The sequence below is a fragment of the Drosophila persimilis genome, unplaced genomic scaffold (assembly GCF_003286085.1).
Source record: "Drosophila persimilis strain 14011-0111.01,24,50 unplaced genomic scaffold, DperRS2 tig00001286-arrow-arrow-pilon, whole genome shotgun sequence".
Taxonomy (NCBI): domain Eukaryota; kingdom Metazoa; phylum Arthropoda; class Insecta; order Diptera; family Drosophilidae; genus Drosophila; species Drosophila persimilis.
The window spans coordinates 120,914-148,323 of record NW_020825456.1 but is presented as its reverse complement, the minus strand read 5'-3'; the positions used below and the strand labels follow the sequence as shown (position 1 = coordinate 148,323).

At 43.5% G+C, this 27,410-nt stretch overlaps 1 protein-coding gene across 1 annotated transcript; it reads right to left on the bottom strand.

Moving 5' to 3' along the window:
• Nucleotides 1–14,584: 14,584 nt before the first annotated feature.
• LOC113566934 lies at nucleotides 14,585–15,275 on the bottom strand (the record flags this gene model as incomplete). The annotated part of the gene is made up of 2 exons (XM_026994144.1): nucleotides 14,585–14,815; nucleotides 14,881–15,275. Coding segments are annotated over 2 exons (626 nt in total), but the record flags the coding sequence as incomplete, so codon positions are not given.
• Nucleotides 15,276–27,410: the final 12,135 nt, after the last annotated feature.

Here is a 27,410-nt window from a genome sequence, read left to right as displayed (position 1 = left end):
TAACGTTTCCAGTTTGAAACTTTCGTATCTTGCCTCTAGTTTTGTCGCTCTCTGTGAAAAGTATGCTGTTGGGTGAAACTTATTGTCATCTTGTTTCTGCAACAAAATTCCACCAAAGCCTTCACTACTTGCATCACAATGCAATTCTGTTTCTCGATTTGGATTATACAGAGCTAATACTGGTGACGAAATCAGTTTTTCTCGAAGATATTCAAAAATTTGTATGCATTTGTCTTGAAGCTCAAGCTTAGTTCCAGGTTTTGTAAGTTCTTGTAATGGTTTTGCTATTTTTGAGTAAGCAGGGATGAAACGCCTAAAATAAGAGAATAATCCCAAAACCTTTTGCATTTCATGGCGATCTTTTGGCAATGGCAGATGCTTAATGGTTGCTGTGTGTTCACAGTTAGGGCTTATTCCTTTACCAGAAAGGGTATACTTTCATAACCAAATTGACATTTACTAACCTTAATTTCTAGTCGATATTCTGCGAGAATTCTTAAAACTCTACCTACTGTTATAAGATGTTCGTTCAACGACTTGGAACCTATAGCGATATCGTCCATATAAACTACTACATTACCCTCGCGAATTAATGGTTGTAAAATGAAATTAATAAATCTCATAAATACTGCTGGTGCATTCATAAGTCCAAAAGGCATTCTTGTGTATTCATATTGTCCGCTAGGTATGACAAATGCTGTATACTGCACCGAACTCTCTGCTACTTTTACTTGGTGATAACTGTGTTTCAAATCTAAAAGTGTAAAAATTGTGTTCCCTTCTAATCTCTCTAAGCAGTCGTCTATTAGTGGCAATGGATATCCATCACGAATGCAAATCTTATTAAGCTTTTTGTAATCTACACACATTCTTTTTTCCCCTGATTTTTTCTTAACTAATACTATTGCAGAGCTGTAAGGCGGTTTACTTTCTCTTATGAAGCCTTTTTTCAATAGTTCATCTATTTGGGTATCTACTTCTTTTTTCTCCTGATATGAAAGTCTTCTCGGAACAGTGCGTACAGGTTCTTCTGATTTAAGTTTGAGATTCATTTCGTAGTTATGTTAAGTTAAGTTTTATCACAAAACCCGCACACCTACCAAACTTTGTACCTTTTTAAGAACAATCAAAATAACTCTATCTCTTTTATTACCGCTCAAGCCTCGCCTTATTCTTGAACCACGAGACTCTCTTTCAGCTACCACACCCAGAGATCAAACAAATTTCTGTGGAACCCGGGTCGACGAGCATACCCCGGCCGAAGCGGCGTCACACCTCTAGGCTCAGCTGCTCTGCGGCAGCAGTTTTACGTGGATGACCTTATTTCGGGCGGTAATTCGGTCGCACAGGTCATGGACAAGATGCACCAAACATCAGCTTTACTACCCCGTGGTAATTTTAGACTTAGGAAATGGTGCTCCAGTCACCAGGAAGTACTTGAGGGAATCCCTGAAGATGACATAGAGAAGTTCCTAAAGTTTAATGATGGAAGCGACATAGCCAAAACTCTCGGCTTAGCGTGAGCTGCTTTTTGCCTTGTCCGCACTGGACACAAACTCAAAGCCATCAAAGCGGTCGGTTTTATCTACGATTGCGCGGTTCTACGACCCCCTTGGATTGATTAATCCAGTCATTGTCAGGTACAAAATCTTCCTTCAGCAATAATGTCGATACAGCAAAAGTGCTCATTGAACCCAGCTCCGATCTCTAGTTCTCTTCCGATCTAGTTCTCGCATAGTTCTAGTTCGCAGAACTAGTTCTGCAGTTCTGCAGAACTAGTTCTGCGAACTAGAACTATCGGATGATAATTCGTATCTACTTATTCAGATACTTACGATATTTCGTACAACGTTAATAGTAAATACAATTGTAGATTAACACTAATAATTATAAGCTAGCAGCAAGGTAAATACAAATGTAGGGTTATAATACTAAAACAACCTAACACGATAAACACGATTAGTGCGGTGTTGCCGTGCGGCGATCTTGGGAGTGGTCTCACGAAATCGACGCATATTGTTTCCCATGGTGCGTTTGCGATTTTGGTCAGCATTTTGCCTGCCGCTGCTTGTTGCGATACCTTAAATTTTTGGCAGCTTTCGCATGTTCGTACGAATCGTGTTACGTCTCTGCTTAGCCCTGGCCAAAAGTATCGTTGCCTTATTCTGATTTTTGTGCGTCTGATCCCGAGATGTCCGGCTGCTGGGTTTGTGTGATTTTCGGTTAGTACTCTCTGTCTCTCTTTTTTTGGCACGCACAGTTTCCAGGGTTGATCGTCTTCGTCGGTTTGGCTTGGTATGTGTCGGTATAATCTTCCGTGTTTTATGGTATAATGCGTAACTTCCTTTGGTGTCATCTCTACTTGGTTCCATTTGGTTTGATACCAAGCGCATTCTACGATTTCCGCTATTCGGGTTTCTTCGCGTGGTAAGCGGGAGAGTCCGTCCGCCACTGCGTTCAACTTGCCTTTTCGATATCGTATTTCGAATGAAAATGGTTGCAGTCCCAATGCCCATCTTGCTACTCGTCCTGATGGACTTTCGATGGAATTTAACCATTTGAGGGCTAGGTGGTCGGTAATTACGATAAACTGATAGCCTTCTAGGTACATCCTCATCTTGTGTATACCCCAGTAGATGGCTAGGCATTCTTTTTCCGTTGCGGAGTATTTGGTTTCCTCGCTTTTGAGCTGGCGGCTTGCCTAGGAAATTACATGTTCTCCGTCCGCATCTTCCTGGGTCTACACCGCTCCTAGGCCGCAGTCACTTGCGTCTGTTTGGAGTATGAATGTTTTTCTGAAGTCTGGGCATGCCAATATGGTGCTTCCGTTAGACACAGCTTTAAGTCTCTGAAGCTGTTCTCTTGTGCTCCGCCCCACTCAAATTTCTGTCCCTTTTTAATAGGTCTTGTAGAGGTTTTGCTCGTTCGGTGTACACTGGTACGAATCTGCGGTACCAAGATGCCAGGCCCAAAAAACTATGCAGTTGTTTCAGGGTAGTTGGTGCGGTGAGTTCTTTAATGGCCGCCACTTTGTCTGGGTCTGTGTGTATTCCTTCCTCGCTCACCATGTGTCCTAGGCATTTAAGTTTCTTTTGGAAAACGTGGCATTTTGCTGCGTTAATGCTTAGGTTTGCTGTCCGTAGTCGTTCGAATACCGTTTGTAGTTTCTGCATGTGTTCAACTTTCGTCCGCCCAATTACGATTATGTCGTCTAGGTATGCGAAAGCGAATGGTTCCATGTCCGGTCCGATTACCGAGTCTAGGGCTCTTTGGAACGTAGCAGGTGCTGTTGTGAGCCCGAATGGCATGACCTTCCATTGGTACAATCCTCGGCCGGGAGTTGTATAGGCTGTGTAGTGTCGGCTCTGTTTTTCAATTGGGATTTGCCAATACCCTGACTTTAAGTCGAGCGTACTAATGTATTTAGGCTCTTTAAGCTGATTTAGAATAAAGTCCATCCGTGGTAATGGGTATGCATCCTTCTCTGTTTTTTTGTTTAACAGTCGGTAGTCCACGCAGACCCTCCAATCTCCAGTTTTCTTTTTTATGAGGACAATCGGGGAGCTGTATGGGCTGTGTGATGGTTCTATTAGATCTTGCTTTATGAGTTCGCTGATCTCTTTGTTGATGATTTCCATTTGCGCCGGGATTCTTGGGTAATACCTCTGTTTGACTGGTCTGTCATCTTTCAGAAATATCCGATGTTTCGTAATATTGCTCACCCCTTCAAGAGTGTTGGATTTCTGTACTTGCGCTTTCCTCCTTTCTCTTTGGGTTTGGTTCCCCGTTGAAGTTTACTGTGGCTTCTCCGCACGTTATTGATGTGCCTGCATCCTTTAAGAATTCCATTCCTAGTATGGGGGTGTCTGGAACCCCTGTCATGATTAGGAATGATTGGGTGGTTTCTGTTCCCCCTAGTTCTACTGTTAGTTGGATTCTTCGTGTTGTTCTCCGAGTTTCCATCCGCGAGACGGATTAATCTGTTTTCCACTCCATCGATACCTTCTCGTTTTAGTTTTCCGGCCGCCTTTCGTTCATCATGCATCTTGTTGCCCCTGTATCGATGATTACTTCCATCAGTTTTGATCCAATCCTGGCCGTCCTAAATGTTGGTTCTTGTTAAATATTAGTTGTGTGTTGTCCCGCTCAGCTGGTTCTGGGCCACAGGAGATTCGCGGGTTGGTCCTGCTCCCTGTGTGTTTTCCGGTTGTTTTCTGCAGCAGTCTTTTGTGCGTACTCCTTGTTTGTCCAGCAGTACAGTACGGGTTCCCTGCTGCATGTTCGGACCTCGTGCCCATAGTTTCCACATCTTTGACATCTCCTTTGTCGGTATGGCGTTCTTTGCCATGCTGGTTGGTCCTGCATCTGTGTCTATTTTTTCGAATTCTTCTGCCATGATAATGAATTCCGACAGCGTTTGGAATTCTCTTCTCTTCACGTATAGTTTCAGCGGCAGCCGGCAGTTCTGGTATATTATTTCCAGTTTTTCCTGCTCTGTGTAGGTTCCGAACCTCATTAATTTCCTTATTTCTTGGATATAGTCTCGAGCTGGTTCTGTTTCCGCTTGTTTACGCTCTGCCACTTGTTCTGCAAGCTCCTCTTGGTATCGGGGGGATATAAAGTTTTCTTTTAGTCCGACCTTTGCTTCCTCCCATGATGTGACTGGCGCGGGCTTTGTGTGCCACCAGTCTAGCGCGCTTTCTTCCAGGATTACCGGCATTGCGAATACGAGGTGGTCCGGTTCTACCCCGTAGGTTTCTGCTAATTCCTCCATCCTGCTCAGGAATTCTAGCAGCCCTCCTTTTCCTGAAAAGATCAGGTCCCACTTGCGTATTTTTTCTATTATCGCTACTGCGGTGATCCTTTCTTTATCTGTTTTGGAAATAGCGATTTCTTCCTGCCTGTCCTGGTCTCCCCTTGGCTCTCTTTCTTTGTTGATTTTTGTGGTACTCCTTTTGGTGATTGTTGCCTTGGGCTCTTGGTTCTCGGGCTTTTTCCTCGTGTTTGGGTATTTGCTAGTTTTTCTAGCCTCTCTCGAATATGTATTGGGAGGTCTGTTCTCTACGAAAATTGTAGTAGTTGTTTCTTTTGGGTCTCTAGTCCGTCCAGTTTCTCCAATCCGAATTCCTCGCAATAGTTCTGTAACTCCAGTTTCGTTGCTTGGTTTATCCATTGTTTTGCCATCTTGACCTTTGAGATTATGCTTCTTATGCTACCACAACCTGCTCGGGCGCCACTGTGACGACGTTTCGGCCGGGGTATGCTCGTCGCGCCGGGTTCCACAGAAATTTGTTTGATCTCTGGGTGTGGTAGCTGAAAGAGAGTCTCGTGGTTCAAGAATAAGGCGGGGCTTGAGCGGTAATAAAAGAGATAGAGTTATTTTGATTGTTCTTAAAAAGGTACAAAGTTTGGTAGGTGTGCGGGTTTTTTTTCTTCTGGCTCTTCCTTCGGGGTCGGCTGCCGGGGTTGTCCTTCGGGTTGGCCGCACGTGGCGGATGGTTGCGTGCGGGTCCTGGTAGTCTTCTGGTCGGTGTCGGTTGAGGGCGCGGAGGTCTAATGCGCTCCGAGGAGAAGATTGTTGGGGAGGGTAAATGCGCTCCGAGGAGAAATAATTTTGCGGAGGGCGAATGCGCTCCGAGGAGAATAAATGTTGCGAAGGGTCAATGCGCTCCGAGGAGAAATAATGTTGCGGAGGGTAAATGCGCTCCGAGGAGAAATAATGTTGCGGAGGGTAAATGCGCTCCGAGGAGAGTTAATGTTGCGGAGGTTAAATGCGCTCCGAGGAGAAATAATGTTGCGGAGGGTGAATGCGCTCCGAGGATAAATAATGTTGCGGAGGGTGAATGCAGCTGAAACGCAGCTGATCCGTGCGGCATGTTCCTAGCGCGTTGTGCTGATCGGCGGATTTCGTGCTGGTGTGTCCCTAACGAGTTTGTGCGGATCGGCTGATAGTGTGCCCGTTGATGTTTGGGGTATGGTCACACACGGGCTGGTCAGCTGTGGTTGGTTTTATGTTTCTTTCGGTTTTTTCTTATTGTTTGTTCTTTTTCTGTTTATTTCTTTTCTCCTTATAGGGCAGGTCTTCATGTATTGTCTCTTATGTTCTACTTATTCTACTAATACTTATAGTTTAGTCTTCATGGCTTGTCTTGGTGTTTCTAGTATAATTAGTATTCAGGGTTTCTTCTAGGTGTTTCTAATGTTTTGTTGTGTTTGTGGCGCCGGCGCTTGGACTTCCTGGTGCTGGGCGTCACAGAGGGTAGGACTCACCCTCGTCGATGGCCAGCTGGTGCATTGCGCGGACCGCTAAAAATGATGCAGCCCTCGTCCCGTATGTGACGGTGTCTAATGTATAGACTTGAACCTCGGACTCGATGGAATCTCGACATAGGATGCACTGATACAAATTGTCGGGTGTAGACACTCGTACGCAGCGGTACATTTTACAAATGTCCCCAGTGAGAGCGACTGGATAACAATGCAGGCTGAATAACAGGGCCTATCATGATGAACCGTCGATAAGCCTGAGCATAAGATTCTCCTAAACGATCAGTATTGTTATTTAGTGGCAGACGAACTGCATACTCCCCGGATGGCAACCGTGAAAGGTGGCTTACGAAATGTGCTTCACAATCGTCTTCTTCTTTGGTATTCAACCCAGCCTCCACACAATTCTCGACTTCCCAAAACATACGAAGAGTTTTATCCAACCTTGCTTCCATCTCAGCTATCGAATCTGGACAATTGTGCGTGGCCAAAAGCGCCGAACTTGATACCTTCTGTCCACCGCCAGATACGATCCACCCAAGCCGGGTCTTCTGCAGAAGAGGCAGTCCATCGGTGAGTTTGATTTGCCCTACGCAGAGGAGATAATAAACGAGGGGGAACGTTGTGAGTTGCTGCGGACACCGCAACTCTACAGTTATACCCGATACTAAGTCAGTATGGCTTTCCTCCGGCAGACGCCGCTAATATTAAACGACACGACAAAGAGTGCGTGCGAGAGAGACAGAAAATCAGTCTGAGCGTGATGTCACGCGCTGCGTAGCCACTGCAAATTGATTTGTTCCTTTTGGCTACAAAAATTATCTGATCTGATCCAGATTCAGCAATATGATAGATATGGTCGTTATCTATGATTCCCCGTTTTTAGTTTTCTCGAATCTGCAATATTGTGGATGCAACAGATTTTCGTCCTTTGTGTGGGCGGAAGGGGGTGGGGCGAAATTTTGAGATACACGTTTTATAGTGAGATCTAAGAGAAGTGCGGATTCCAAATTTGGTTACTCTAGCGTTAATAGTCTTTGAGATTTGTGAATATCCCCAGATTTGCATCCTTTGCGGGGGCGGAAGGGGGTGTGGCGAAATTTTGAAACAAACTCGTCTCGGTCTGATATATTAGGAGTGTGGATACCAAATTTGGTTGCTCTAGCTTTTATAGTCTCTGAGATCTAGGCGCTAATGTTTTACTCTAAGCAAAGCCGCCTATGCTACCTGTGTGTTAGAGAGAGACAGGGCGAGAAAAAATGAAATTGTTTTCTTGATGCTGGCTATAATAGTAATACGATCCAATTCAGATTCTGCAGTCTAAAAGATATGGTCATTCTCTACGATTCTGCGTTTTTTGTTTTCTCGTATCTTTAAAATTGTGGATGCCACAGATTTTCGCCCTTTGTGGGGGCGGAAGTGGGCGGGGCAAAGTTTTGAAATATTTTTGTAGCAGTGACATATCACAGAAGTCTGGATCCAAAACATCGTTGCTCTAGCTCTTATAGTCTTTGAGCATTAGGCGCTGAAGGGGACGGACAGACGGACAGACGGACGGACGGACAGACGGACAGACGGACAGACGGACAGACAGACATGGCTCAATCGACTCGGCTATTGATGCTGATCAAGAATATATATACTTTATGGGGTCGGAAACGATTCCTTCTGGACGTTACACACATCCACTTTTACCACAAATCTAATATACCCCAATACTCATTTTGAGTTTCGGGTATAAAAACGCTCGCACCAATGAAAATATCAACCCGTTTAGGATTGAAAAATGCAGGATCAGCGAGCTGAATGTTAGATGGAATACTCCAATCGGATACATTTACTGTCATACTTGGTTGAGAATCGGTAATCGTGGGGGCGATGAGAGCAGTAAGCGTAGTTGTGTAAGCAGAGGTGCGAGAATGCATACAAATGCTTATGGTGGATCCCTCAGTAGAAACGCTGGTATCGCCCAGCCCAGACACAAGTGCAAACGATTGAGTTCTCCTAAGCTGAAGCTGCTGGGCGAACCTGGATGTGACGAGATGCAGCTGCGATCCTGAATCTAAGATGGCACGACAAGGAACTAAAACGCCAGACCGATTCTTCACGAGAACTACGGCTGTAGCCAGAAGCACGACATCAGAGTGAAGACCTTGGGCAGCAAGAGAGGTAGACGAAGGTAGAGCTGCTTGCAGAATTTTGAGCAACGGAAAGGGTGACAGGTTGGACGGCCAGATCGGGAGGAGTAATACCTGGGCAGCTTTGTGTTGTGGGCTGTATACTATCGAAGTGCAACAAACTATGATGCCTACCGCCGCATACTCGACATTTTCCACTATTGCATGCGCATTCAACGGTGCCCCGGTTTTAGGCAATTGAAGCATAGGGAAAGCTTCTTCACTTCTTTGTGACGCAGCAACGGTGAGAGATTTCCGAATATCTTGCAAGACGCATACAGACGGTTCGGCGGAAGAGTTGGAAGCTACAAGCGTTTTTTATACCCGATACTCAAAATGAGTATTGGGGTATATTAGATTTGTGGTAAAAGTGGATGTGTGTAACGTCCAGAAGGAATCGTTTCCGACCCCATAAAGTATATATATTCTTGATCAGCATCAATAGCCGAGTCGATTGAGCCATGTCTGTCTGTCCGTCTGTCCGTCCGTCCGTCTGTCCGTCTGTCCGTCTGTCCGTCTGTCCGTCCCCTTCAGCGCCTAATGCTCAAAGACTATAAGAGCTAGAGCAACGATGTTTTGGATCCAGACTTCTGTGATATGTCACTGCTCCAAAAATGTTTCAAAACTTTGCTCCGCCCACTTCCGCCCCCACAAAGGGCGAAAATCTGTGGCATCCACAATTTCGACGATACGAGAAAACTAAAAACCCAGAATCGTAGAAGATGACTATATCTTCTAGAGTGCAAAATCTGAACCAGATCGTATAATTATTACAGCCAGAATAACGAAAACAATTTCACTCTTTCTCGCTCTGTCTCACTCTAACACACAGGTTTCATGGTCGGTTTTGCCAATTGCAAAATATGAGTTCAAGGATCTCAGAACCTATAAAAGCCAGAGCAACCAAATTTGGTATCCACACTCCTGTGATATCGGACCTTGACCGTTTCCTGTCCAAATTTCGCCACACCCCCTTCCGCCCCCGCAAAGGACGAAAATCTGAGGCAACCACAAATCTCAGAGACTATTAAGGCTAGAGTAACCAAATTTGGTGCACACACTCCTTTAAGATGTCACTATAAAACGTATATCTCAGAATTTCGCCCCACCCCCATCCGCCCCCACAAAGGACGAAAATCTGTTGCATCCACAATATTGCAGATTTGAGAAAACTAAAAACGCAGAATCATAGATAATAACCATATCTATCAGGTTGCTGAATCTGGATCAGATCAGATCATTTTCATAGCCAAAAGGAGCAAATCAATTTGCACTGGCTACGCAGCGCCCGACGTCACGCTCAGACTGATTTTCTGTCTCTCTCGCACGCACTCTTTGTCGTGTCGTTAAATATTAGCGGCGTCTGCCGGAGGAGAGCCATACTGACTTAGTATCGGGTATAACCGTAGAGTTGCGGTGTCCGCAGCAACTCACAACGTTCCCCCTCGTTTAATCTGCGTATAGGAATGGTTTTTTCCCACCTGATCGCTACTAGCGTGTGTCGCTGTAGCATATTCCAATCGCTCCATTTTCTGGCAGCGTTGCTGCAAGAGTTCGAAGAATTCGTCTGCGGTAGGTATAGCATCCGACGATGTGTGCTCCTCCCATTTGGTTTGCGTCTTCGAATCCAACTTCTGCAGCAGCATGTTGATGACCATGAATCCTGAAATCTCCTCAGCAGTTCCCAATGTCTGCAACGCTCGCATGTGTAAATTGACTGCATCCGAAAACTCCCGAAGCCTTTTACCAGTAGGCGAGTCTACCCTCTTTAGCCTAATAATCTTCTTGATGTGTGCCTGGAAAACAAGTCTTTTCTTATTAAAGCGTTTATTAAGTATATCCAGAGCCGCACGATAATTGGCACTGGAGAGCTCCAACGATCGAACCGAATCCAAAGCCGCATCAGCAAGGCAAAGCGAAGGTGCTGGAATTTCTCGATGTCACTGAGATCCGCATCCGCTTCAATCACCGATTCGAACATTGCCATAAAATCCGAAAACTCGACGTATCCACCAGAAAACTTAGGCACCTTCAGCACAGGAAGTCGCTGCTTGTGAGCCATGATGATGGTACTATGTCCGGAATGGCTTGGCAGAGTCGTAGAATGGGCAGCGGCATGTGACTGGCTTACTTCAACAGCAGCCAGCAACTCAGCTTTCAACGATAAGAAAAGAGTATCGAAGATTTCGCGCAGCTCACTCCCAATCTCGTTTTGATCGAGAGCCTCCAATTCATTATGGGCCTTATTGAATTCCTCTCGAATTTCTGCCAACATATCAAGGCGCACCTCGACTTCCGCGGCGGATTCGGCGTTAGGCCGAAGTGGCGGCGGCAGAGAGCCCCTTTAGCGGGAGAGCGCAGCAGCTCTGCAGAAAGTCAATGTTTTACAACATAGGCGGCTCTCTCTGCTCATACAATAATAATGTTAAAGTTACAGTTATTCTTCAGCGGCTGGCCCGAACAGAATAATTTAAGTTAACTTCTTTCGGCCTTGTATTGTGTTGCCGTACTTTCCAGTAGCAGATAATTTTATGATTTGTACATTCCTATTTTTACACAGTTTAACTGTCCACAGTTAAACTCTAAACATTAAACATTAAACATTAAAGGGCTGATTCTGGACGCTGCTGTTCGTGCAGAATTATGCAACAAGCAATGCTGTAAGTCATAGATCCTAGCTCCTACCAATTGATATGATTACCTTTTTTAAGTGCTTAGGTCATGCCTGGTACTTGGCAGTGGATATGCAACTATACATAATCTCTCCGCTTCTGCTGATTGCTCTGTATAAATGGGGCAAAAAGGCAGCTGCTGGCATTGTAGTGCTGTTGCTTGTAGTCACGACCTGCCTCTTTGTCACGATGATGGTCAACAATGAATCAATGCTCACTAAGTAAGTCCACGATCTTTCTATTTGCATTTGAAGTTATTAAGCCTCATTTAATTCAGGAATGGAAGTAAAGGAGGTGATGGTTTGGATGTCTATGGATCCACACACAGGCATGCGGGTCCATGGCTGACTAAATTTCTCTTCGGGTACTTCTTGCACCTTAATCGTGGAAGGAAGTTCCAGCTAAGCCGGATTATCGTGTGGTCTAGACGGCTGCTTAGCCTGGCCATGATCTTCACCTCAATCTTTGCCATGTATCCCGCATCCAAGTTTAGGGCTCCTCCTCTAACCATACTCGAGGAGTCTCTCTACTACACGCTTACCCAGGTGGGCTGGCCCCTAGCGCTGTGTTGGATCATCTTTGCCTGCATGCAGGGCCATGGCGGTCTGGCAGACAGTTTCCTATCCTCGCCATTGGGGCAGCCTCTCTTCACTCTGGAAGTAAACAGCAGAGTTCTACGGACCAATACATATTTTTCGAACTACAACTTTGTAAGTTTTGTTTTGGATAGTTGATAGAAACTAGTGGATTATATCAAATGTATAATATTTTATGCTTTGCAGATGCTTAATTTCTGGTCTGTCATTGGGATCACTATTTTGATGTCGTATGTGCTTTATGTTATCATTGAGGCTCCTTTTGGCGGACTCGATAGTCTTCTACGAACCCGGCAGTCACGAGCTCCAAGCGAACAAAAGCAGTCGTCAGTAGATGTCCAGCAGGATCAGTTGAATGAAGGAAGGAATCTGGATGAACCTGAAGAGCTTAAGGAAGAAGCCACAACGACTGTTTCAGAATAGTTAAATGTAAGATGCTAATAGTCGTGTTTTGTCTTTCCTATATTTAGATCCAGTATGGTTTTCTTGTATTCAATGACTTTTCGCCGACCAGACATGTTTAAGTTTGCTAATAAGTTAAGACTTTGAAGCCACGAGATATTAGCTCTTACAAATAACTATTCGACAAGCGCTTTACTCACAAATTCAACTAATAAACGAGGGGGAACGTTGTGAGTTGCTGCGGACACCGCAACTCTACGGTTATACCCGATACTAAGTCAGTATGGCTCTCCTCCGGCAGACGCCGCTAATATTTAACGACACGACAAAGAGTGCGTGCGAGAGAGACAGAAAATCAGTCTGAGCGTGACGTCGGGCGCTGCGTAGCCACTTCAAATTGATTTGTTCCTTTTGGCTATAAAAATGATCTGATCTGATCCAGATTCACCAATCTGATAGATATGGTCATTATCTATGATTCTGCGTTTTTAGTTTTCTCGAATCTGCAATATTGTTGATGCAAAAGATTTTCGTCCTTTGTGTGGGCGGAAGGGGGTGGGGCGAAATTTTGAGATATACGTTTTATAGTGAGATCTAACAGGAGTACGGACACTAAATTTGGTTACTCTAGCCTTAATACTCTCTGAGATTTGTGAATATCCCCAGATTTGCATCCTTTGCGGTGGCGGAAGGGGGTGTGGCGAAATTTTGAAACAAACTCATCTCGGTCCGATATATTAGGAGTGTGGATACCAAATTTGGTTGCTCTAGCTTTTATAGTCTCTGAGATCTAGGCGCTAATGTTTTACTCTAAGCAAAGCCGCCTATGCTACGTGTGTGTTAGAGAGAGACAGGGCGAGAAAAAATGAAATTGTTTTCTTGATGCTGGCTATAATAATAATACGATCCAATTCAGATTCTGCAGTCTAAAAGATATGTTCATTCTCTACGATTCTGCGTTTCTGGTTTTATCGTATTTTTAAAAATGTGGAGCCACAGATTTTCGCCCTTTGAGGGGGCGGAAGTGGGCGGGGCAAAGTTTTGAAATATTTTTGTAGCAGTGACATATCACAGAAGTCTGGATCCAAAACATCGTTGCTCTAGCTCTTAAAGTCTTTGAGCATTAGGCGCTGAAGGGGACGGACAGACGGACAGACGGACAGACGGACAGACAGACAGGGCTCAATCGACTCGGCTATTGATGCTGATCAAGAATATATATACTTTATGGGGTCGGAAACGATTCCTTCTGGACGTTACACACATCCACTTTTACCACAAATCTAATATACCCCAATACTCATTTTGAGTATCGGGTATAAAAATACAAAATTCCAAGTAATCTCTTCCATTACCTATACTTATTGTATTCTTCGTTCTTGTACTATAATTATCATGTCAGAAAAAGATCGGCAAATAAAACCGAAAAAAAAAATGGTTGATTATTTACATAGAACATATTTTATACGTAAATTTACGTAAGCGCCAGACTTTGTATCGCAGTCGATGACTGCATTAGGGATTTTCTCCCTCTTTTGTTTTTTTTTTTGCATCTCTGCTTGCAATTTTTATACCCGATACTAAAAAATGAGTATTGGGGTATATTAGATTTGTGGTGAAAGTGGAAAGTCCACTTCCGGGCCGAGTCTTATGCAATCGGTTCGGTATTCGGATCCCAAGAAGTGCCGGCGCCTCCCTTGGCCCCCTTCGCACAGGTAGTGTTGACCCTGTTTACATATCGGGGCTTGCTCGGGCTGCCCGTGTGGCAAGGGATTGAAATCGGAGGCGTATCCCAACCAGCGCCCAAGAGAGCCCTGAAAATGGATGCTTCCACGGATTCTGGATCAGGGATCATAGGTCGAGGATCGTGGAACGTGGATGATGACGCTTTTGTTGTGTTATTTTGATCACTGATCACCGAATCGACACGAGTACAGTGAATATTTAATGATTCATTTGCTGCCGCTTCTGGTGGATTCCGTGCCTCCGAAGTGCGTATGCGGGGGCGTGCAATTGGCGGCAACAAAGGCCCCACGGCTGCCACAACCGCTGCTGCAGCGGAAATGTTTCGCTGCTGCTGCATGCTCTCCTCCTCCGTTTATCATTGAATAAATTGCAGAACAAATATGCAGCGAATTAAAAATAATAATAATAAATGCAATCACGGGGATGAGGGATGAGCAAGTGGCCTCCCGTCCAAACGGAACGGATCGTAATATGCAGAAACGATATATCTGATCGACTGGAAACTCTTGTGTTTGAATTTGACTTTGAATTTCGAATATTTCGGCTCTACCCACACCACCCCACAACGCCACAAAAATATTTCAAAACTTCTCATTGCGGCCAAAAACGGAGACGATTCCGTGCATTGCGATTCTGGCATCAACGAAAATAGATGACTAAAAGGAAGTGCAAACATCTCTGAGGGGAGGGGTGGAGTGTCGGGCGTGTGGACGTTTGTCTTCTGTCAGTGTGAGATTGGATACTGCTTGCTGCTTTCTGGTCGATGGCTGCCCCCTAGAGCACGAGGTGCAGGCGTATCTGGAACACCAGCTCCTCGACGGTCTTCTTCAGGAGCGCCGGACAGGATGAATCCCAGGAGGCTGAGGGAGAATAGCCAGGGCGTGGTCATGAGCACGGCAAAGAAGACGAGCGTCTCGTCGCCCCGGGCATTGGCCATGCGCCACAGCAACTGGCGCTGGATGGTGCGCAGCTTGAACTTGCTGTTCCACAATCGGAGCCGACGGTTTCGTTGACGCCCACGGTCTTCTCGACCAGCCAGAACACCGCGCAGCACAGCATCTGCAGCACCAGCAGCACGACCTTGACCACAGCGGTCTCCAAGACGAGGTGGTACAAGGCCATCATGCGCTGACGGTGCTCCGGCTGCATTGTGGAGAGCACGACTGCGCCGAGGGACTCCAGCGGGGAGACCCTGGGGGAAGGGCCGTCGGAGAGCTCCTCCCACTCCGAGTCCGACTCGGTGCGCTCTATCGAGCTGAACTCGCTCTGGCTCTGACAGGAACACGACTCCTCGTCTTGGTCCTCCTCGGTGGGCATCGAGTAGTCGCCCTCGTAGTCGCCATCGTAGCGGCCGTCGGAATACTCTTCGTGCGGGCCGTCGTAGTAGTCTCCGCGGCTGTCCGGAGAAGCGCCGCCTGTCCAGAGGGAGCTCAACACGGGCGGTACCCTCAAAAGACCGGTTGTAAAGGTCGTTCTCCTGCCAGTAGAACCCCGTAGTTCCATCCAACAATAACGTGAATGTGCACTTGTCCCATTCACAGTTCCGCACTAATACTTCTTCGACTTCTCTATTCCATCCTAGTTCCATCCTCATCCAGACATGGCCCCACGGATCCGCGCCAGCCGCACCACGGAGAGCCGTCGTGATCGAGGGATCAACTCGTACCGTTGCCGGGTCTGCCGAGGAGTTCATCCGCTGCGGACCTGTCACCATTTCCTTCGCCTGAGCCCTGAGAAGAGACTCCGAGCTGTCCTCGTTATATATATCCATATATACTACAGCGTCACCCTTCTGAACCAATTCTCTCATTACTGCAACTATGAAACGTGTGAAGATTGCTGGCGAATTCGAAATCCCAAACGGTACAAATAGGAACTCATATTGTCCTTTCTGCGTTACAAATGATGTATACTTTTGTGACTGAACTTCAACTGGTACGTGGAAATAACCGTTAGTCAAATCTAATGTCGTAAAAATCAAAGCTCCTTGCAATTTCTCAATAACATCCTGCATCTGTACCTTCGGAAAGTTATCTCTCACTATTTTCTCATTTAACTTGCGATAATCGCAGCATAGACGTTTCTGTCCATTCTTCTTTGGTACTAACTTCATCTCTATAGGGCAAATCACATTTCGACTCGGCTTGTATTCCTCAATTATCTTTCTTATTTGATCTCTCTCTGAATAGGGCAAATGTGACAAATCAATATTAATAGCTTCACTCTGCTCTAAGTTCACCATACACAAACTCTGAAACTCATTCAGCAACTCCGTACATGAATTAACATTTTCCCTTTCATCTCTATGTTCTGGAACATTGCGCCTAGTACTTACTTGACTTCCTGATCTGAGGACTAGTGCTGTTCCATCTCTTGTTACCTTCATGTCCACACTCTCTAAAAGAGTTCTACCCAATTGTAAGATATGAATATTAGTTTATAAGATTTGAATATTAGTTTAAGAGTTACTCATCGATAGTATTATAAGAAATACCAATGTACTCGATATATCGATACTTGTCCTCGACAAGTATCGATATGCCAACACACATTAATTGATATACGACAATGAAGACAGAAGAACATATAATAAAACCGTGCTATTAAAAGTTTACATATCAGGTGTGGGGTTTGCCCAAAAAAAAAAAAACGAGGGGGAACGTTGTGAGTTGCTGCGGACACCGCAACTCTACGGTTATACCCGATACTAAGTCAGTATGGCTCTGCTCCGGCAGACGCCGCTAATATTTAACGACACGACAAAGAGTGCGTGCGAGAGAGACAGAAAATCAGTCTGAGCGTGACGTCGGGCGCTGCGTAGCCACTGCAAATTGATTTGTTCCTTTTGGCTATAAAAATGATCTGATCTGATCCAGATTCAGCAATCTAATAGATATGGTCATTATCTATGATTCTGCGTTTTTAGTTTTCTCAAATCTGCAATATTGTGGATGCAACAGATTTTCGTCCTTTGTGGGGGCGGATGGGGGTGGGGCGAAATACTGAGATATACGTTTTATAGTGACATCTAACAGGAGTACGGACACTAAATTTGGTTACTCTAGCCTTAATACTCTCTGAGATTTGTGAATATCCCCAGATTTGCATCCTTTGCGGTGGCGGAAGGGGGTGTGGCGAAATTTTGAAACAAACTCATCTCGGTCCGATATATTAGGAGTGTGGATACCAAATTTGGTTGCTCTGGCTTTTATAGGTTCTGAGATCCTTGAACTCATATTTTGCAATTGGCAAAACCGACCATGAAACCTGTGTGTTAGAGTGAGACAGAGCGAGAAAGAGTGAAATTGTTTTCGTGATTCTGGCTATAATAATTATACGATCTGCTTCAGATTTTGCACTCTAGAAGATATAGTCATCTTCTACGATTCTGCGTTTTTAGATTTCTTGTATCGTCGAAATTGTGGATGCCACAGATTTTCGCCCTTTGTGGGGGCGGAAGTGGGCGGGGCAAAGTTTTGAAATATTTTTGGAGCAGTGACATATCACAGAAGTCTGGATCCAAAACATCGTTGCTCTAGCTCTTATAGTCTTTGAGCATTAGGCGCTGAAGGGGACGGACAGGCGGACAGACGGACGGACGGACAGACAGACAGGGCTCAATCGACTCGGCTATTGATGCTGATGAAGAATATATATACTTTATAGGGTCGGAAACGATTCCTTCTGGACGTTACACACATCCACTTTTACCACAAATCTAATATACCCCAATACTCATTTTGAGTATCGGGTATAAAAATAAATAAAACTCTGCGATGAACTATGCAGACATAAGAGCGAAAACCAAAAGTGAACTTAGCGACATATTGCGTAGGCAAAACGTATATTTTGATCAAGATGCCAACATACACCAATTACGTACAGCAGTGAAAAAAATCATGGAAGACACGCATGAGCTAGGAAATACGGCGCCAAGCGCAGACGAGACTATGCAGGCAGACATTTTTGCAGTCCCGGTTGAGCGCGAGATAGATAGAGACAACCGTAGTGCACAACACGCAGTAAAAGCGGCGCCAGAAGAACATGGTGAAAATGTGCAGAAGGCTCGAGAAGCATTCATGCCGCGACAAGACAACGCCTGTTCGAAATTGACCATGCGATCAGATGAATACGAAGAAGAATCGCGCCGTTTGCAGCAGTTGGAACAATTGTACGTTTCTCGCAAGCGCTTAGCTGATCTCAAATTAAGCATATTGAAAACGGAGAAAGAGGCTATGGAGTGGGAAACGCCGAGAGATTGCATCGACTTGACACACATTGAGGCGTTGATGCGTCCATTTTCTGGAGATGACGACCAGGCTGTAACCAGTTGGATAAGTAACTTTGAGGACATTATGAATTTCCATGGTGTATCCGAGTCAAAATGCTGGATATTAGCGAAGCGGCTGCTAGGCGGAGCGGCGAAGGCGTACATCGACCATGTGGCGCCTTTGACTTGGCAATTGATGCGAGCAGAATTGCTCAACGTCTTTGAGCAGAAAGTGACAGCGTGGGACATTGGAAAGCGACTGGAGGCACGGAAAATTGCAAATAATCAAAGCGCATTGCAATATTTCGTCGCAATGTGCAGCATAGCGTCGCAAGCAGACATGGCCACGAGCGATGTGGTCAAATTCATCGTAGAGGGACTGCAGGACAAGACGGGCATGGCAGCATCCATGCTATACTGCATCACACTCAACGAGTTGCGTGACAAGATGGTCACCTATGATAAGGTCAGAAGAGCTCCTGGCGTCGTAGCAATTCGTAGCGAAGGTATGACAAAGGGAAAACTAAATGTGAGTATGGCAGTTGGGCAGCAGCAAGGTGGTGGCGCAATGCGTTGCTACAACTGTCGGCAATTTGGGCACGTTATGAAGGAATGCAGTCAGCCAAAGAGACCGGATGGGGCATGTTTTAACTGTTGGAGTACCAGCCACCTATATTCGCAGTGCCCGAAACGAAAGATGGCCACTAGGGTAGCTGCAGTTCAAGATGAGGAGCGACCAGGAGAAAAAAACAACGACTATTTAGCGGCTGTCCAGTTAATCACTTTATGACTTCCGTTTGGTGAACAAAGAGTCGTCAGTATTTTTAGTCTATTTGATACAGGTAGCCCTGTAAGTTTTATTCATAAGTCTTTGATACCGAAGTCGGCTATAGTTGAAGCCTATAATGAAGTTAGGAAATACTATGGACTAGGAGGACAACCAATTCCCATATGGGGAAAATTTAAGTGCCATATTGAATTTTGCACAAAGAAATATATCGTTTTATTAAACATCGTAGATGATAACATGCTGCCTTTGCCGGTATTGTTGGGACGCGATGCCCTTAAAGTTATTGAAGTAAAATTAGTTCATAAGAAAAATATCAATGCGAAGCAACACACACCATTAAGTTCGTTAAAGCAAAAAGCTATTAGTTTAACCTGCGCGTCTTTATTCACCGAAAGTAAAAATAATATTAACATAAGACTATATGATAAGTTAGACGGTAATCAATCAGAAAGAAGCGAGCTAATCAAACGTTCTAATCCATTTAAAAATCAGACACAAGAAAACTCAAGGAATGACAAAATTGTCATCGAGAATATGAATCAAGGCGACGAATTCAGTAACTTTTGTGCGTCGGTAGAGATTGATGAAGAGGGACATATTAACGTAGGTTTCGAATTTGGCCCCACTATTGCAGAAAAGTGTAGGGAAGTTATTAAGACATACTATTTACACAAAGAATTTGACTTTAAAGCACCACCAAAGTATCAGATGCAGATTCGTGTAACAGAAACAACACCATTTCATTGTACTCCGCGTCGTTTATCCTACCATGAGAGAGAGAAAGTAGCTGAAATAGTAGATGATCTGTTAGAAAAGATAGTAATCCGTCATAGTAAGTCTCCTTCCCCGTTGGTCCTAGTAAAAAAAAAATCAGGAGAACTTCGAATGTGTGTCGATTACCGTGGTCTGAACAAACGAATTGTTAAAGATAATTTCCCATTGCCCCTTATTGAGGACTGTCTTGAGTTTTTAGAAAACAAGTGCTGTTTTTCCATTATAGATTTGAAAAGCGGGTATCATCAAATAGGCGTAGAAGAAAAATCAGTTCCGTATACATCGTTTGTGACACCGCAAGGACAGTATGAGTACTTGAGAATGCCCTTTGGGTTAAAAAATGGATCCGCTATTTTTCAAAGATTTATTTCGGAGCTCTTGAGAGACTTTATTAGGAACAAAAGCATTGTAGTGTACATGGATGATATATTAGTAGCGACTAAAACAGTTGAAGAACACATGGATATATTAAAAAGACTATGCATTCGGTTTAGCGAGCAAAATTTAGAGATAAATTTAAAAAAGTGTAGGTTTGTCAATCGAAACATCGATTTCCTGGGGTATAAAGTTAATCAAAACGGAATAGTTCCTAGTGATTCCCATATTGAGGCCTTGAAAAAATACCCAGTCCGTCAAAATGTAAAAGCACTGCACTCATGCTTGGGATTCTTTGTATTTTTTCGACGATTCATGTTGTCATTTGCGACGACAGCTAAGCCCTTGGTGCAGTTGTTAAAAGAAGGTGGTCCGTTTCCCATGAATAGAGAACAGGTGAAGACGTTTGAAACTCTTAAGAATGCGTTGGCAAATCCTCCGGTATTAGTCATTTTTAGCCCAAATAGAGAAACGGAATTACATACAGACGCAAGTTCATACGGTTATGGCGCAATACTGATGCAAAGACAAGATGATGGGAAGATGCACCCTGTGTCCTATTATTCTGGCAAAACAACAGAAAGAGAATCACGTTATCATAGTTTCGAACTAGAGACATTGGCTATAATTTATGCATTGAGGCGTTTTAGAGCATATTTGGAGCATAGGTCCTTCAAAATAATCACGGATTGTAATTCGTTAGTACAGACGTTAACCAGAAAGTCAATTAGTCCTAAGATAGCACGGTGGTCCCTAGAGTTAGAGAACTATGATTACTCCATTATGCACAGACCTGGGGCCAGTATGGCGCACGTTGATGGGCTGAGCAGACAAGATCAAGTGACGAATATGTTAGAGGATGGTTATAGAGTCAAATACGGTTTAGAAAAGTCTAATTTAGAAAAAGATGAGAGTAGAAAGCAATATACAAGGAATAGTGTAAGTAGAGACAACCCTGGTAGTGAGCATAGAGGTACCGTAGAGAACCCTGTGATTAAGTGTAGAGAATTAAATATCAGTAGAGAGCGTAGTAGTACAGTAGAGAACCCTGCGATTGAGTGTGGAGAATCAAGTGCAGTAGGAAGTAGATTGGGAAATAGGTGGAAGTCTGATGATAGAGAGAATCTTGGTAGTGATTGTAGAGATAACATAGAGAATAGTGAATATAGGGAAGAGGATGGATCGAAGATTGAAATTAGAGATTTGAGCCAATGTAGAGGAAGCGTTAACGATGTGGTGGGGGGAGTAAAGTACATTAGTAGTAGGAATTCAGATAAAGTGAAAAAATGTGTTGAGGATACAGTAGAGAGGGACAAGTTAGAGTTTCAGGAGGAAAGATTACTAAAATCATTGATAGTTGGGGTAGTAGGTGCAACGCCAGAAGATGTTGATTTGATATTGCAAACAGAACAGATGCGAGACAAGGAAGTAGTTAGGATTCGAAAAATGCTAGAGGATGGAATTGAAGTAGATTTTGAAATGATAGATGGTATTGTTTACAAGAGGAGTTGTGAAAACAAACTATGTTTCTATGTACCAATGTGTATGGAAGAGCAGTTGATAAGGCGGTCACACGAAAAACTAGGACATCTGGCCGTAGAGAAGTGCGTGAGTGACCTTTTGAGGACCTACTGGTTTCCGTCGATGAGAAGTAAAGTGGCAAGGTTCATCAGAAACTGTCTACCGTGTATACTACACTCGATGCCTAAAACAATCCATAACAGAACGCTCCATAGTATCCCAAAGTCGTGTGTTCCTTTTCATACCCTACATGTTGATCATTTGGGTCCATTGCCGAGTATTAGATCTAAGCGAAAACACCTCCTTGTGGTAATAGATGCATTCACTAAGTTTGTCAAATTGTTCCCGGTTAATAGTACCAGCACGCGGGAAGCGAAGGATGCCTTAAGTAAATATTTTGATTTCTATAGTCGCCCTACTAGGATAATATCAGATCGTGGGACCTGTTTCACCTCGTTAGAGTTCTCTAGTTTTCTGCAGGAGAGAGGGATAGAGCACATTAAGGTAGCTACAGGTGCACCGCAGGCGAATGGCCAAGTGGAGCGGGTGAATCGTGTTCTTACTCCTATGTTAGGAAAACTGTCAGAGCCCCTTGAGCAAGCCGATTGGTATAGGTTGATGAGCAAGGTAGAGCACGCCATTAATAACTCCGTTAACAGCAGTACGAAAAAGACACCTAGCACATTGTTATTTGGAATACCCCAGAAAGGACCCGTTGTAGATGAATTAACCGAATACCTAGAGGAGAAGTTAGCGTCAGAACTTAGAGAGTTGGAAACTATAAGAGAAATAGCAAGTGAGAACATACGGTTGTCGCAGAAAAGAAATGAGAAGATGTATGCCCATAAACATAGAGCCCCATTAAAGTATGAACCTGGTGACTATGTAGCAGTCCGGCACGTGGACACAACACCGGGGATCAATAAGAAGTTCGCACCAAAGTATCGAGGACCGTACAGGATCAATAGAGTTTTGGATAATGATCGTTATGAGGTTGTCGACATTGAGGACTGTCAGTTGACGCAAATGCCATTCCGAAGTATACTAGAACCAGCAAGGCTTAAACCCTGGGTAGAGTGTAAGGATAAAACCATGGTCTCATGTTGTTAATCGATGAAGTAGTATGTTAAGTAAGACAATACCGAATAAGAAATGTTTAACCAACTGTATGCCTTAGTGTGTAGATCGTGGGCGATCTGTAGTCAGGTTGCCCGAATGTAAGATATGAATATTAGTTTATAAGATTTGAATATTAGTTTAAGAGTTACTCATCGATAGTATTATAAGAAATACCAATGTACTCGATACACACACATTAATTGATATACGACAATGAAGACAGAAGAACATATAATAAAACCGTGCTATTAAAAGTTTACACAATATAGCATCAAATCCCATGTCCTCGTCCGCAATTACGTGAAATTCTACAATTAAGTCAATGTCATCAATCTGCACAGGTATTGTGATACTACCGAAAGTCATAATTTGGCTTTCACCAATTCCCGTTAAACATTTACTACGTCCTGCCAGTTTTCCTCTACCAAGCTTCAAAAACACATTTCTTAGAAGACACAAATCTGCACCTGTATCGACCAATCCTTTAAACACAACTTTTCCGTAGTTTACCGATTTCAACTCTAATCCTGACGAAGTGAACGTGCTTGATGGCTTCGTCCTACCATTCTCCAGAACTAGATTGGTTGCTTTCTCCTGTTTAATTGCCATTTCGACCTTGCATTGAGCAGCCTATGTCCTAGTTGGTTGCATCTGAAACACCTGTTATCTCTTTTTGGACAATCCCGCTTAATATGCGACTCATCTCCGCAGTTAAAAGACTTTTTAAACTTTTCCGCTGATTTCACTAACTCTTTTTCTCCTTTATTGAAGTGTGAGTCAAACTTCCCTTGTGATCTCACCGACCCTGTCATTTTCTGGTATGCCTCAATTTGCACCTTCAATTGCCTCATATTCCTAGCTTGATACAGTAAAGCCTTGTTTGTACTAGAATCTGGAATCCCGCTGACAAAATATTCAATTAAACTTTCGTCATCCATCTCGATTGGCTTTGCCAACTCCATCAGAGCGTACAGATACTCGTGCAACGTTTCGTTCTTCCTCTTCTGCCGCTTCCCTAGCCTACGATGTATCTCAGCTGATGACACCTTCACCCCAAATTCGTCGATCAATGCACCCTTTAACACATTCCAATCACGAATATCCCGTTGACTTCGAATAAATAGCTTCGCTGCCCCACTGAGCAATTGTTTGGCATAAATGAACACCTGTAATTGGTTCCATTCCACCGTGAGTGCACACTCCTCGAGTTCTTCGATCCACTGATTAATGTCTGGTGAACTTGTACTCGAAAACTGTGACACACTGCCCTCTACATCTTTCAACGTAAACCATGACCTTCCTGAATTAGAACTGTCTGCTTGCCGCCTCTGACCAGATCCAATTGGATTTTCATCTCGCCTTTCATTTCCCCTTGCTTGTTAATTTTTTGAGGTCACTGTTCTAAATGTTCTAAACTCTTCATTAATCTCATCTGCAGTCTCTCCCTCATACCTAACTTCTTCATCGTGACCAGCCGCCTTTTTCGCCGTACAGTACTTGCGAACCACTAGCTACCTTCTCTGCTCCACGCCTTTCTCCTTGTCCAGATGATGTCCACCGCCAACGATCCTGCCTATTGCACGTTGCTGACCATCTACCGAGTCTTACGTTGCCTTCAGATTGGGTACTGGGTCTCTTTATCGCCGTCTCTGCTGCTTACGCCGTTCCTCTTGATTCGGTTTGCTTCGGTTTTTCTTCTCCTTTTTACCGTAGCTGCTTGCTGCCGTCTTGCTCACTCTCGCCCTGCTTTGCCAATTGCCTTTTGTTTGAATTTTCGCGCAGCAGAGTTTTTGCAGATTTCTTCCAGAATGTTCCAAACAACGCCACCACAATTCACCGAGCTCTCGCAATATTTGTAAAACACAACTTTAGTTTGATGACTTTCCGTTTGTAATCGTTCAAATCTCGGTTGAGCCCCCAAAAATTGTGGCCCCGGATTTTCCGTAGTTGTACTTCAGTCCAGGATGCCAGGTTTTATTATAATTAGTCTTTATTTATGAATATTATTTAAGATTAGTTATGATTACAACCGTCGCTGTGCTTTAAGTATATTTTGATTAATACAGATATTTGCGCTCGTAATTTGCGTGTGGCTGAGTGAGACTTTGGCCCCGAATTAAATGGCGTCGATCGTTGAGGCTGTGTTCTCTCCTCTCTTTGTTCGACGGCCGCTTCTAGTCTCTCTCTCTCTGTTACTTCCTCTGTTATCTCTACAGACTCTGTTGCTCTCCCACCAAATCCCACAAATCTTTATCTATAATTCTGAGTTTTTAGTTTTCTCGAAACTGCAATATTGTGGATGCAACAGATTTTCGTCCTTTGTGGAGGCGGAATGGGGCAAGGCGAAATTTTGAGATATTCGTTTTATAGTGAGATCTAACAGGAGTGCGGATACCAAATGTAGTTACTCTAGCCTGAATACTCTCTGAGATTTGTAGATGCCCCAGATTTTCGTCCTTTGCGGGGGCGTAAGTGGGTGTGGCGAAATTTGGACACGAAACGGTCAAGGTCCGATATCACAAGAGTGTGGATACCAAATTTGGTTGCTCTGGCTCTAAAAGGTTCTGAGATCCTTGAACTCATATTTTGCAATTGGCAAAACTGACCATGAAACCTGTGTGTTAGAGAGAGATAGATGGAGAATTGTTTCTTGATTCTGGCTAAATTAATTATACGATCTGTGGGGGCGGAAGTGGGCGGGGAGAAGTTTTAAAAAATATTTTTGTAGCAGTGACATATCACTGAAGTCTGGATCCAAAACATCGTTGCTCTAGCTCTTATAGTCTTTGAGCACTAGGCGCTAAAGGGGACGGACAGACAGTACTCAATCGACTCAGCTATTGATGCTGATCAAGAATATATATACTTTATGGGGTCGGAAACGATTACTTCTGGACGTTACACACATCCATTTTCACCACAAATCTAATATACCCCAATACTCATTTTGAGTATCGGGTATAAAAAGAGCGAACACCGAGGTAAGTTGAGTATCATCTACAGACTCTTGCACTTCAAAGTACAAAGTTACTTTACCGGCGAAAACTCGTGATTATAATAAAGGTCGTCTAAATATTGATGCAATTATTCTTCCAAAACTGATTAAAGCTTTACCATTAAAGTCGTTCAATATTGACAAAACTAAGTGGCAAGATTATCTGTTGGCAGACCCTAACTTTAACAAACCAAGTAGGGTAGATGTAATAATTATGATAGATTTGTATACCCATATTTTAAAAGACGGAGTTGTAAAAATAGACGGACTACTTGGACAAAATACAGAATTCGGATGGATTATATCCGATTGAACCAAGTCAAAAGGTGATAAATATATTGTGGCGACAACAATTGAAGTTGGGGACTTAGAACTGTTCTGGGAATTGGAAAGTGAAAAGAATGACTTAGAAGAAGATGTATTCGAGGAGCATTTCTTGGAAACAACAAGAAGAGATGAGAATGGTAGGTATGTGGTTACAATACCATTTAAAAAAGAAAAGGATCTAGGAGATTCAAAACACCAAGCTATAGCGCGATTTTACAGTTTAGAAAGAAAGCTCAGCTATAATAAAACATTAAAAATAAAAATAAATAATAAAAACTTAGGACATATGGTAGAGTCCAAAGAAGATGGGAAATATTATTTGCCCCATCAAGGAGTCATAAGAGATTCCAGTCTAACGACAAAGCTGAGAGTGGTTTTCGATGCCTCAGCAAAAACCACAAACAATAAAAGTTTAAATGATATCATGTGGGTTGGACAAAGAGTACAAAAAGATATCTTCGTTATTATGGTGAAATGGCGTAAATGGCCGTTTGTAATATCTGAGGACATTGAAAAAATGTACCGGCAAATTAATGTTGATAAAGACGATCAACAATATTTGCATATAATTTGGAGGGATAATCGAAACGAAAAATTAAAAGATTGTAAACTTACCACCGTTACGTACGGTACAGCTTCAGGACCAGAGTTAGCCACCAGTGTGCTTGTTGCAATAGCATATACATAATTGCAAAAATCAAGCAATCAGGGAAATCATAAGGAATGATTTTTATATGGACGTCATGATGAAAGGTGCCGATACGATACTGGATGCTAAAAAACATGTAAGGGAAGTAACCGGGGAGTTTAATAAGGTTGGGTTTAACTGGATAACAAGTGGATAACAAATATCCCAGAAATTATAGAAGGCATTACAGATGACCAAGAAAATAAAGTATTAACCATTGAGGAGAATGAATCCGTCAAAACCTTAGGACTACAATGGGAACCGGTTTAAGACGAGTTTAGGTTAAATTTCCACTATGAACAAATTAAGAAAACTAACAAGAGAATAGTTTTATCTACCTTAGCCAAGATGTATGACCCCTTAGGCTGGTTGTCTCCAGAGACACTTGTCGGAAATTTATTTATTCAAAATATTTGGCTAGCAGACAAAAATTGGGATAAAGAATTATCAGAACAGGATACTTGGGAATGGATTTCATTTAAATCTAGTTTAACAGAGTTAGAGAGCATTCGGATACCAAGATGGCTAAATTCTCAGCACAATAAGACGATGCAAATTCATGGGTTTGCCGATGCATCCGAAAAGGCTTATGCTGCTGTAGTGTATGCCAAGGTAGATAGTTCTACAATTGTAATAGCCAGCAAAAGCAAAGTTAATCCAAAGAGAATCGGAAAACTATTCCAAAACTATA